The sequence below is a fragment of the Podarcis liolepis genome, assembly GCF_965112155.1.
Source record: "Podarcis liolepis genome assembly, chromosome: 15".
Taxonomy (NCBI): domain Eukaryota; kingdom Metazoa; phylum Chordata; class Lepidosauria; order Squamata; family Lacertidae; genus Podarcis; species Podarcis liolepis.
In genome coordinates, this window is record NC_139566.1 from 12,520,441 (window position 1) to 12,533,498 (window position 13,058).

At 48.9% G+C, this 13,058-nt stretch overlaps 1 protein-coding gene across 1 annotated transcript in view; it reads left to right on the forward strand.

The window, feature by feature from the left end:
* Positions 1 to 12,450, forward strand: part of LOC310694500 (adenylosuccinate synthetase isozyme 2-like) — a 13,178-nt gene extending 728 nt beyond the window's left edge. Inside the window, exons 2-13 of the mRNA XM_083477619.1 lie at positions 931 to 1,033; positions 1,807 to 1,875; positions 2,112 to 2,162; positions 2,250 to 2,316; positions 4,995 to 5,102; positions 5,407 to 5,488; positions 6,263 to 6,389; positions 7,475 to 7,629; positions 7,747 to 7,871; positions 8,842 to 8,939; positions 10,376 to 10,525; positions 11,068 to 12,450. Coding sequence (XP_083333745.1) covers positions 931 to 1,033; positions 1,807 to 1,875; positions 2,112 to 2,162; positions 2,250 to 2,316; positions 4,995 to 5,102; positions 5,407 to 5,488; positions 6,263 to 6,389; positions 7,475 to 7,629; positions 7,747 to 7,871; positions 8,842 to 8,939; positions 10,376 to 10,525; positions 11,068 to 11,120 — 1,188 coding nt within the window. The 3' untranslated portion in view covers positions 11,121 to 12,450. The remainder of the gene's footprint in view (positions 1 to 930; positions 1,034 to 1,806; positions 1,876 to 2,111; positions 2,163 to 2,249; positions 2,317 to 4,994; positions 5,103 to 5,406; positions 5,489 to 6,262; positions 6,390 to 7,474; positions 7,630 to 7,746; positions 7,872 to 8,841; positions 8,940 to 10,375; positions 10,526 to 11,067) is intronic.
* Positions 12,451 to 13,058: the final 608 nt, after the last annotated feature.

Consider the following 13,058-nt stretch of genomic DNA (forward strand, 5'->3'; position numbering starts at 1 on the left):
ACCTGGAGGGACGCAGCTTTCCCTCAACGACCCTGGTTTAGGATCCTAAAGTTGGATCGAGGGTCCTCAGAAGTGATCTGGGGCAGATCCACACACTATACATTTAAAGCACCCACCCAATAAAAATCCTGGGGACTGTTTTTGTTTAAGGGTGCTGGGGATTGTAGCTCTTTGAGGGGTAAACTACAGTTCCCAGGATTTGTTTTATGAGCTTAAAACGATCTGCCTGAAGCATTCCTGATAGGTGGACACCCGGTTTCTGCCATGAAAGATAGACCACCACTTTCCAAGGCTTTGTAATGTCAGGAAGTTCTCCCTAAAGTTTAGTTCAAATGTCCTTTCTTGTAATCTGAACCAGATCTCACTCCAGGGGTGGGGAACCTTTGGCCCTCCAGATGCTGTTAACAAACAGGACCCAATACTGTTGGCTGTGCTGAATGGGGCTGATGGGAGCTGTGGTTCAGCAACATCTGGAGAGCCAAAGGTTGTCCGCCTTATCCTAGAGCAGGGACACTGGACTCTTTCCTATCAGACCCAGCCAACATAATCAGTTGTCACAGGTTCTGGGAGCTGTAGTCCAGCAGTACATGTAGAGCCGCAGGTTTCTCATCCCTAACTTTGGAGCAGTAGAAAATCAGTTTGGTCCATCTATGTTGTGATAGCCCTTCAAAACCCTGAAATATTTCTATTTCATTTTGCTACCAAAATAAACAAATCTCCCTCCTATAACAACATAACCCAGTTCTGTTCTGTTGCGGTTTGTGTGTGTGTTTCTGTAAGCATTTATAGATCACTTTTCAAAAAAACACACTCTTCAAAAGTGGATTGTTTAGTTGCCTCCCAATTAACCATACCCTACAGGCTGTTAACAAATTAAAAACGCCGCCAATTAAGTGTTGCTGTTTTTTGTAACAATGTGTGTCTCTGCAGGGTGGCAATAACGCAGGCCATACCGTTGTGGTGGATTCGGTTGAATACGATTTCCACCTTTTGCCCAGTGGGGTTATCAACCACAATGCCACGTCATTCATTGGTAAGGATTCTTGTGTGCTTGCCACGATTGTGACAGGCAGCCAAATCAGGTGCAGTGAGGGGGCAGATTTGGGGATGTGTGTTCAAATCCCTGTTGTGACCAAATGGGTGGCTTCTGACCCTGCATAGACTCTTTCCCTCCCCCGCAGTGGATATTCTCCTTCTGCAGTTTCACCTGTTTCTCTTTGTGTCCCTAGACAGGGATTTCCCCCCAGAACCCTACCCTTCTTTCCACTTGGGTGCTTGGGATTCGGATTATGTGTTTTTAAAAGTTGCTGGACACCACTCAGCATGGGAGATTGAACCAGCATAAAGTATAGCTCTATCTGGGAGAGAGGTGGGAAGGGGGTGGCTCTGTTGTTCTTTGTGGGACACTGTATTGCTCTAGATCAATTTGGGTTCCCAAACTGTGGTCTGCAAGCTTCATTCAGGTAGCTGGTGGCATTTGTGTGTATTTGTGGCTGAAGAAAGGAGACGGCACATCCATCAAGTTAGATACTCATATTGGGGGGAATGCAAAATAGCGCTAAGGAGATCACTCTGTCAGTGCTATGTTTTTATCTTCAGGAGAACATTTTGTTTTCCTGTCCATTGTGCTTTTTTTAAGTGTGTATTTTACATTTGACCTGGGCCTGAAATGTTTAATTTGGGTATTTTGTAATGCTTTATTTGTCGGTTTAATTTTGGTTGTAAAACTGCCTTGAGATTTTCAAATGTATCGAGAGACATATAAACCATTTAAGTAAATAAATGAGAGGTTGCCTTCCCTTTCAGGGAACGGTGTTGTCATCCACTTGCCAGGACTCTTTGAGGAAGCGGAGAAGAATCTTAAGAAAGGGTCAGGTGAGTTACACACCCCCCCCACAACAACGTGAGATTCTCCACGCCTGATCTAAAGAAGGGAAATGAAAAGGAAAAAGTGTGTGCGCATCGTGCTTCATGGCTAGGGTACAGCCCACACCTTTGTCCCTTTTATATGTGGCTTTCCATTGTGGACTAATGGAAAGTCCACTAATAGAAAGCCCTGTTGAGCTAAGAGATGGAAATGTTTAAAAGCCACAAGTGTTCTGTTCCCACAGGGCTAGAAGGCTGGGAGTCTCGGACGGTGATTTCCGACCGTTCTCATCTGGGTGAGTGTCCTGGGGGGAATTTGGTGGTGGGAGTGAAATAACAGTTAGAAAGAGACCGACATATCTGTCATCTTGCGTCTTCCCCAGTGTTCAACTTCCACCAGGCTGTGGATGGAATCCAGGAACAGCAAAGGCAGCTGCAGGGTGGCAAGAAGTAAGTGGGGTGCTGCGGGTGTGGCTCAGTGGCGTAGCATCGGTTGCTGGGGCCCAGGGTAGGCACGGGCATGCATGTTGGGCAAGGGGTGCGCAGTCTATTTCTGTCTCTGTGGGCGCTCTGTCCTTTAGGGCAGGACGGCAGATCCTTTGGCCTCCAACTTCCATCAACACTAGCCAACATAGCTCATAGTCAGGGATAATGGGAGTTGTAGTCCAGAAGTCCCATAAGCCTAAGGCGTCATTGCCAATAGCCAGGGCTGATGGGAGTTGGAGTCCAGCAACATCTGCAAGACCACAGGTCCCCCATCCTTGCTTTAAATAAACAGTGACCCTTTGCCACACTGGTATTTGGTAATAGTGCTGTTGCAAAGGTCTCTTGTTATCGCATATGCATTTGAGCTTTACCACAGATCTAGCATGGGCTTGAGACTATGAAACTTGCCTATTTATTTATTTAAAGCAGCGTTACCTTGCTTTTCAGCTAAAAGGGCCCCCAGAGTAGTTTTACAGATCCAATTGAAAAAAGACAGTCCCTGCTCTCATCTTGCAATCTAAAAGACAAAACATGAAAGGAAACGAGCTTGGCAGGAAGGAAAGCAAACTCAATACATTATTTCTTAGTTACGGAGTTCTTATAATGACCAGCTGGAAAGGAAAGATTTCAAGACAGGTAGAGTCAAAAGTCGCTGGTCTTTCAGAGCAGAGGCCCTGAAGTCCCATCTCTCACCCTCTCCTGTAGCTTGATGTTAGTGGAGGCTGGTCCATTAAGGCATATGGGGTGCTGCCCCACCGACCTGTCTGCCCCCAGCCAACCCTCTGTTCTTACCTAAAACCAGGCCAGGAGGCGGGCCCACCTATCAGGTTCCTCCTCCTCCTGAGTCTCCACATTGCCCCTTGTAAAACTCAGCAGGGAGGAAGAGAAAGATGGGGGACAAAACTAGAATTAGCTGGTGCTGCCTTTCGTTAGCTCTGGCTCCACCTGTCATCGGTTGTGGTTCCAGTCACTGTTTAGCCTCCCTGCCTTCCGCACATTAAATGTGTGGTGTGAATGTGACAAAAACTGTTCATGAGCCCCCCTAAAAGGCTGGCTTAGGGGGGGAAAGGCAAGGAGTAGCTGCAAAATCTGAAGGAGGGACACACTCAAAACAGGAAATCCCTTTTTCTTTCAAAGAAAATAGGAAAAAGGCCAGTTGAGCTCTAAAGCAAATATTTACCAGCAAAACTGAAGCTATATAAAAGTAAAATTAAGCACAGGAGGTGCAGATGTGAGCTGTAACAACTGAGGTGCCATCTCATTTTTATCCATCTACGTCTCCCCATTTTCCTGATTCAACCTTTTCTCTTGTCACCTTCTCTTTGCTCACTGAGATTCAGCTTTGTACTGACAAATGACAAGCCTGGTGGTAGAAACTTGCAGGAATAGTTTTCTGTTGTTTTGGGGACTGAGGTATTCTTGAGCATCGTGGAGGTCATTCAGACCTTCTGTGCCCAAGGAGAAACAGATCATGTATTCTTCCCAGTGGTACATGATCTCAGCTCAACTAAGGCCTAGTCAGCATTCCTTCTTCCCCCATTCCGGAGCCTACACAGTCATAGACATTTCTTCCCTCAGAACAAGGCATCCCAGGCCTGTTTAAACCTTGAACCAGAGTTCCTTGACCAAAGTTTGCTTCCATTTTGCTCCATAGAAATCTGCTGCTCCCTCATCTTCAATACACAGCTCTCTCCCAACCCGAGATAAGCTGAGCCAACTGTTATAAAATGCAAACATACACACAGGAACATGGGGAACTGTCTCTAGCTGAGAATTGCCTTCACTGACACTGGGAGCAACTGTCCAGGATTTCAGGCAGATGCTTTGCCGCTGAGCTATAGTCCTCCCCAATGTTTGCACATGGAATGCCATGTTCTCCCGTACAAAACCCACACTCTTCATCGGAGGTCGCCAACGTGTGTCCTCCAGTACCTCTTGTGGCATCCACAAAATGTCTCTGTAAATATCCCCTCTAAAATCCACAACATTCGAGAGACATTTTGCCCTTACTGCTCAGTTCCTGTTTGTAGTGGCTGAGTCTCCCCTACATAGAACATCTCCTACCCTTAAACATCCCCACATTTCATTGTATGCAATTCTGAATAAAGGAGAGGTGCAAAGAGCTTCTGTCTTTGTATGAGCGTGGCTATTGTAGCTGCATTTTTCCTATGAATGGGAGGCGTGCCTACACAGGTTTGCTGCCCTGTTCCTTTTTCGGCCACACCCCACAGCAGCCATTTTGCGTGATGCCACACTTCCACGGCAGCCATTTTGTGTTACGCCACATGCCCACAGCAGCCATTTTGTGTTATGCCAAACCCTGTGGCAGCCATTTTACATTATGCCACATTCTGTGACTGGCACCAATGGCACTCTCTCAAAATCCCAAATGCGCCCACTGGCCCAGAAAGGTTGGCGACTCCTGCAGTCTTCAGGCACAGCCAGGGATGCCGCACACAAAGCCCCCACCAGCACAAAGATAAACAATGATGTTGAGAAACAAATTGGCTCCTAATGTATACTGTATTTACAAAATCAAAGTTAGAACTGGTCACGATAGGGGGGGGGGCGGTTCATTATTGCGGCTTATACTGGTTGCTCCTGTGAAAAGTATTGTGCCCCTTTGGTTACTTTTTTTTCAGCCTTGGCACCACCAAGAAAGGCATTGGTCCAGCCTACTCCTCCAAGGCCTCCCGAACCGGCCTGCGCATCTGTGACCTCCTGGCGGATTTTAACGAGTTTTCCAAGAAGTGAGTTGATGGGCGGAAAAGATTATTGTTAGGCATCAGTGTAAATTACCGGTGAGGATTGCTTAACTGCGTCGTAAATCCGCTGAGAAGTTTTCATTTGTCTATTGTCCTTAAGTTGTTCTAAGTTGTTTTTAATATTGTTTTCAATCATAAAAGAATGGCAAGGCGGTGTACGGCCTACAGCATGTTGTTTTTGGTGTTATAAGCCTCCTCGAGCATGGTTTAATGTTGGAAAGGTAGCTTGCAAATAAATGATCGGTGGGGAGTGCAACTGACTCAGCAGCAATCTCCCTCCCTCTCTTAGATTCAGGGTCCTGGCCCAGCAGTACAAAACAACATACCCAGCTCTCAACATTGACACGGAGGCTGAGCTGCAGCAATTGAAGGTGATTATTGGGGTGGGGGTAGGTCCGTGACTACTGGGAAAGCCTGCCTGCAGTGATTCATGATTATTGCATTGGGCTCTACGTAGAGCTACCCTTAAACCTGGTCCAAAAGCTCCATCTCGTGCAAAATATTGCCGCTAGACAGACAGCGTATTGACTCGGTTGCTTAAACGCTTGCCCTGGCTGCCTCTGTGTTACTGGGCCAGGTTAACCTACAAGGTGCTTAGTAGCTTGGGTCTAAGATATCTTAAGGACCACCTGATCCCATATATCCCGACCTGATGACGGAGATCTCTGGGGTTGTCTCTGTTGGTGCACCCCCTGTGGCTTAGAGGTGCTGCTTGTAACTACTCGAAGCAATGGGCCCAAACCTGTGGAACTCCCTCCCTATTGAGATTAGGCAGGCACCATCCTTGCTGAGTCTTGGGTGCATGACTCAGACTTTCTTAGACTTAGATCAGGAGTCAGCAAACTTTTTCAGCAGGGGGCCGATCCACTGTCCCTCAGACCTTGTAGGGGGCCGGATTATATTTTGGAAAAAAATATGAACGAATTCCTATGCCCCACAAATAACCCAGAGATGCATTTTAAATAAAAGGACTCATTCTACTCTCATGTAAAAACACGCTGATTCCCGGGCTGTCTGCGGGCTGGATTTAGAAGGTGATTGGGTCGGATCCGGCCCCCGGGCCTTAGTTTCCCTACACATGACTTAGACTTTCTTGGACTGAGCCCAAAACTGCAACTCATTTTTTAAAAATCAAAACCCGACAGATTTATGCCGAGAGAATCCGCCCACTGGTGAAGGACGGTGTTTATTTCATGTACAAAGCCCTGCATGGCCCACCCAAGAAGATCCTGGTCGAAGGAGCAAACGCTGCACTCTTAGACATCGATTTTGGTAAGCATCCTCATTTTAACACTTGGAATGCAGGAGACCCTTTATTCCCCTCACAGCGGGGGCAGGAAGGATGGCACCAGGGCGGTTGCCGCAGGTGCAAAATTGTTGGGGGGTGCAAAATTTCAGCACCTAGTGCTGCCTCAATACAGCTGTGTGCTTCCATCGCTGGGCTCCATTGGAAACGGCTTCTCTGTGCGAACCAGGAAGTGACCTCTCCAGACAATGAAATGACTCTACTTTTCTTATCTCTGCAGCTGATGGTGATACAAACGCTGTTAGGCAGGCATACTCCATTTCCCTCCCACCCACCGCCTTGGCGTAGCCCCGGGCACTGGCAACCCACATTATGCCAGTGCCTCGCAGAGCTATGATTCCCAGAGGTCCCCAGGAAGAGGGGTTGCTCGTTAAATTGTGAGGCTTCCTAACAACCTAACAACCACAACTCCCAGAATTATTTTGGGGGAACTTGTTGTTGTTGTTTAGTAATTTAGTCGTGTCCGCCTCTTCATGACCCCATGGACCAGAGCACGCCAGGCACTCCTGTCTTCCACTGCCTCCCGCAGTTTGGTCAAACTCATGCTGGTAGCTTCAAGAACACTGTCCAACCATCTCGTCCTCTGTCGTCCCCTTCTCCTTGAGTCCTCGATCTTTCCCAACAGCAGGGTCTTTTCCAGGGAGTCTTCTCTTCTCATGAGGTGGCCAAAGTACTGGAGCCTCAGCTTCAGGATCTGTCCTTCCAGTGAGCACCCAGGGCTGATTTCCTTAAGAATGGATAGGTTTGATCTTCTTGTAGTCCATGGGACTCTCAGGAGTCTCCTCCAGCACCATAATTCAAAAGCATCATTTCGTCGGTGATCAGCCTTCTTTATGGTCCAGCTCTCACTTCCATACATCACTACTGGGAAAACCATAGCTTTTACTATACGGACCTTTGTTGGCAAGGTGATGTCTCTTGGGGGAACTATAGTGCTTTAAATGTATGTTGCAAAAGTGGCATTCATTGGAGACAATGCACAGGTTCTGTGCACTGCTTACAGGCCGCAATTGGCTCAGCGACGTTGTGAAGATTCTCCTCTCCCCATTAGGTACCTACCCATTTGTGACATCCTCCAATTGCACCGTGGGAGGGGTCTGCACCGGCCTGGGCATCCCCCCACATTACATCGGCAAGGTGTACGGCGTGGTGAAGGCCTACACCACCCGTGTCGGAGTTGGGACCTTCCCCACTGAACAGGACAATGTGAGTCTTTCCCTGAGGGGCTGTGGGGGGCAGAACAGGAGTGAGACTTTGCAGCGGAAGGGGAGACTGGGTTACCCATGAGTGGTTTGATGACTCGGCTTTTCTGCCGTCTTCCAGGAGATTGGCGAGGAGCTGCAGTCGCGGGGGCGAGAATTTGGCGTCACCACAGGCCGGAAGCGCCGTTGCGGCTGGCTGGACCTCGTGCTGGTGAAATACGCCCACATGATCAATGGATTTAGCGCGTAAGCCTCTCTCTCTCAACGCTAGAACTCGGGGACACCCAGCAAAGCTAAATGTTGGAAGTTTCAGGACAAATAAAGCTCTTCTTCATATAGGTAAAGGTAAAGGGACCCCTGACCATTAGGTCCAGTCACAGACAACTCTGGGGTTGCGGCGCTCATCTTGCTTTATTGGCCGAGGGAGCCGGCTTACAGCTTCCGGGTCATGTGGCCAGCATGACTAAGCTGCTTCTGGCGAACCAGATCAGCGCACGGAAATGCTGTTTACCTTCCCGCCAGAGTGGTACCTATTTATCTACTTGCACTGGTGTGCTTTTGAACTGCTAGGTTGGCAGGAGCTGGGACCAAGCAATGGGAGCTCACCCTGTCGCAGGGATTCAAACTGCTGACCTTCTGAACGGCAAGCCCTAGGCTCTGTGGTTTAACCCACAGCGCCACCCGCATCCCTCTTCTTCATATAGCCCATGATTAAACTATGGAACTCACTGCCGCAGGAGGCTGTGACGGCTACCAGCTTGGATGGCTTTAAAACAGGATATCGCCCAGCCCTGGTTCAGTCAAAGGTTTAAAGAACCAAAAGGTGCTGGTGTGGGGTTCTAGAGGAGTTTATACTTTTGTAGTGTGTCATTGGAATCCAAAACTGAAGAAGCTCATTGTAATGTGCACCTGTGGTCCTCTGATGCCTTCGGTATGAACGCCAGATTCTTGCCCCCACCCCACGTTGAGGGGCGCACCATTCGCACAGTGAGGGTCGAACACCTGACACATCCATGTGTGCTAATGGCTATGTGTGAATGACTCAACTTCCACCCCGGTCCCTGCCCATAGCCACACAGCCCCGTGGCCTTCCACCCATATAGGGCTTTCAGTGACAAACAGGCATTGCCTGCCTCTGTTGTGAATGGAAAGCTGTTCCCATCTCTTGAACCTGGTTCATAACCCTGTAACCGTCGCCCTCTGCTCTGCTCCACAGCCTAGCTGTGACCAAGCTGGACATCCTGGACACCTTCGAGGAGATCAAAGTGGGCGTGGAGTACCGGCTGAATGAGAAACGCATTCCTTACTTCCCAGGTGATGCTGTGGGCCTAGCCTAGGGGTCAGCAAACTTTTTCAGCAGGGGGCCAGTCCACTGTCCCTCAGACCTTGTGGGGGGCTGGGGTATATTTTTTTTGGGGGGGGGGGAAATATGAACGAATTCCTACGCCCCACAAATAATCCAGAGATGCATTTTAAATAAAAGGACACATTCTACTCATGTAAAAACACGCTGAATCCTGGACCGTTCGCAGGCCAGATTTAGAAGGCGATTGGGCCAGATGCGGCCCCCGGGCCTTAGTGTGCCTACCCATGGCCTAGCCTGTAGGCCAGTCAGCAATGGGAGGGAGGCTGTTTTAGCCTTCGCAGTTTAGGCCTCAAACAGGGGACCTGCAGCCCTTCAGATTTTGCTGGACTCTGGCTCCCATCAGCTCCAGCCAGCATGGTCGAGGGATGATGGGAGTTGTCCCAACCACATGCAGAGGGCCACAGGCTCCCCACGGCTGGTTTAGGCCCTTACGGGTTTTGTCCTTTGGTTCAGAGGACAGGAGGAAAGTGGTGAGCAGTGTCCTGGAGTCTGCATAGAGCAGCCTTTGCCCTCCAGCTGCTTTGGACTACAATTCCCATCACAGGAGTGCTGGCTAGGGCTCATGGGAATAGTAATCCAAAGCAGCTAGAGAGACCCTGGTTAGCAGAGGCTGGTGTAGAGAAAAACAAGTTTTGCTGAGAGTTGGGGTTCAGAAAGACTGTCAAGGGGAGGGACTGCTTCACGTAACTCATTGTTAACTTATGCAACTCACTGCCACAAGATGACTTCTGGCTTGGGACAGCTTTTAAGGACGAGTTAGGCAAATTAATGGAGGTGAAAGGTCTACCAAGGACTGCTTTAGTTGCATTTTCAGTTTCAGAGGCAGCATGCTCAGTTACTTATTTGCCGTATTTATACTAGTCTATAAGAGCCTAATCCTTGGAGTTGTTCAGGAATTCAAATAAACAAAAAACAAGTGCCGTTCTGAAAGGTTCAGCCCGCCATCTTCATTCAAATTGGCATCCAGTTGTATCCAAATGTAGATGAAAACTTGCTCCCTGACCTCAGGAACACCCACGCCATATTTGGTTACAGTGGGTTGTACCTACATATGATGGGTTTCCTCATGAGTAGGACTAGCACTGACTGCAACCCAGTGCCATAAAAGGTCTCCAAGTGCATGCATGCATTCAAAACCCCACTGATTTCAACCAGATTTTGGACGACGATTCCGGAGATCAAGGAACCTTTTGGAACAGTGCTCATTTTAATTGCCGATTTCCAAATCACACTGATTTTTTTTGTTTCTTAAAGCTTCTGAGCAACCCCCGGGTACAACGTTGCTAGTAATGAATAAGAATGCCCAGAGACGGCTTAGAGCATAACCAGAAAACCCAAATTTAACAAGAGCTTCTCTTTCCCCCACCCTTACGGATGTCCACAGCCAACCAGGAGCTCCTCAACAAAGTGGCCGTGGAATACAAGGTGTTGCCAGGATGGCGGTGCAGCACCGAGGAGGCCCGCAGTTTTGGTGATTTGCCCCCCGAGGCCCAGGGCTACATCCGCTTCATCGAGGATTATCTGGGGGTGCCAGGTGAGTTGTGGCCCGTGCAAATGGAACTACTCCAGCACCCACACTTTGGAACGCCCTGCCCATTGATGATAGGCAAGCACCTCCTTCGCTGTGGCGTTTCCACCTTCCGAAATCTTTCTGTTTGTTGCTTAAGCAAGGCTGCCCAGACGTGTGGATTTGACGCGTATTTTACTTCTTAATGTATGGGTTCTATCAGAGGAGTAAACCCATTGAAATTAATGGATCTCAGTTAGCCATGTCTGTGAATTTCAATATATCTGAGCAGGATTAGCATTGGCTGCAACCCTTTATTGGGGGGGGGGGGGGCGGGAATGGCCAACTTGTTTTTAAACATCTGATTTCATCTGTCCTATTAATGTATGTTTTATATTTTGTGTCGGCCAGTTAGAGGTTTTGAAGATTAACGTGTGTACACACACACACACACACACACACACACACACACACACACACACAAACACACACACAAAGGTATATAAACCTTGTTTGGATAAATAAAGGTGTTTCTCTCTCAACCCCCCTCCCCTTCCCCTGTTTTGCAGTCAAGTGGATTGGAGTGGGGAAATCGCGCAGATCCATCATCAAGCTCTTCTGAGGATGGCAGCAGAGCGGAGCTCACGTCTTGGAAGGAGGCGGCAGCAACCAGGCACTGCCCCTTGTCACCGCTATACTCAGTTCACGGACCAATCAGCACATGGGAAATATGGGGATCTTCCCGCCCCATAGGCCAGCCTCCCACCCCCTTCACTCAGCTAAGAGCACTCCTCACCTCCTTGCCCACTGTGGAGGCTTATAGTCTCAGCGTAACGGAGACTTGCTGCCTCTGAGATCTTTCCTTTCCTTTCCAGGCTGGTTAATGCCACACACTCCGCTTTCCCCTTCTGCGTCTGGTCGTTCTTCTCTCTCATAGGGGCTGCCTCCGTTCCGCATCTGGCAACCTTGGTACTCCTGCATCTTGTGATGGGCAGGGACACAGTCCCTCGAAATTGTAGGGCATCCCCTTGTAGCAGAAAGCAATTCCCAGAAATGGGACAGTTAACTTCTCTTTGCTCCGAGTGTGGATTCCTGTTGCTGTCCTCTTGCACTGAAGACAGTGGCCAAATTCAAGCCACGGTTTCTCAAGCGTTGAAGAGCTGCAGCAAGCCTTGGCTGCACGCCCCCGTCTCTCCCGTCTGCTCTTCTGGCGTGGCCACACAGAGATCGGAAGCTTTTGCTTCTTTCGTTGTTTCTGATCAGCCACAGTTTAGCGTGACATCTGGACCCTAAACCCTAGCTAGGTGTTAACTCAGTTTTGTTCAGGTGAAACAACAAACTGCGGCTCATCGAAAAGCAGGGGCAAAAGTTTCCAGACTCTTCTTTGCCTCCATGATGGAGGATAGAGGGGAAATGCCTAAGCTCATTTCCGTCCAATAACATTGCCGTTGCCTGCTCTCTTTTCTCTTCACCTGGTTTTATGGGGAATTTCCCAAAAGATTTAGCATTTAACACCCTGCCTTCTGTGATTGGACATAACTATGCAAATCAAAGCTCCCCATCTGATAGCAGGGCTTGGGGTTTGCGTTGACGTGCAGAAGCACTGCCTGTCATCTTCGGAAGCCCAGGGTTGCATTTGAGTGTTCACAGGGACCAGAATCCTGACTATTCTTTTTTATTCTTTTCAACTATAAAAGTGGAGATTCACGGGGCCAATAGACTAGATACCAAAGCGTTCTCAGCACAGACTTGCACAACCACACCTTCCCAACCCAATGAAGTATTCCTGCCTTTGCGTCTCTATGCGTGTGTGCATGGGAGTGTTAGAAAGCTCCCTTTGTCACAGTGTCGTCCTTGCCCCCAGCGGGGGGCTCTAATTTTCAGGGCATTGTCGTGTCTGCCAATTTTCACTGTGCACAGAAATTAGCAATAAAGAACAGTGGTTTATTTTATGAACGGTTTGAATCATGAAGGAAGCGTCAAGCCGGGACTGCTCTATTTTTTGTACTGGTTCTGTTTAAGGGTTCGTGCCCCCCGACACACTTTTCTAGCTCAAAATGTTGCCAACTCTGGAGCATTTCCTGGCAGGAAACGGCCAGACAAACTCAGATCTGTGGGCCATAAATGGCCCTCCAGGCCTGTCTGGCTTGTGGGACTCTTCCTCAGCCCACGCCTTTCAGCTGCCTGGCTTTGTGCTACTCTCATGTGTTTTTGCCCAAATGGGATATGTCCATGAGCTCCGATTATGCCTTGTCTGGTTGGAGGATAGACGCGGGTTTCTATAGAAACAGCCACATTGCTCCACCCACTTTGCCTCTGGCTCCACCCACCGCTGGCATGTGTCCCCCCTGCCCCCGCAAGACAAGGCAGCCCTTAAGCTGAACAGGTTTCCCCACCCATCCTGTATGGTGAACCTAAGTTTGATGCCAACCTCTTCTTGTGCCCTTGAAACCTTTTGGGTTCCCGACTCCCACCCACCCCCTACTGCTGGCATGCCCAAAGGCCCCAGGGATGGTGGAAGTTGCAATTCGACATCTATTGCTGGCCTCCAGCCCCAGCC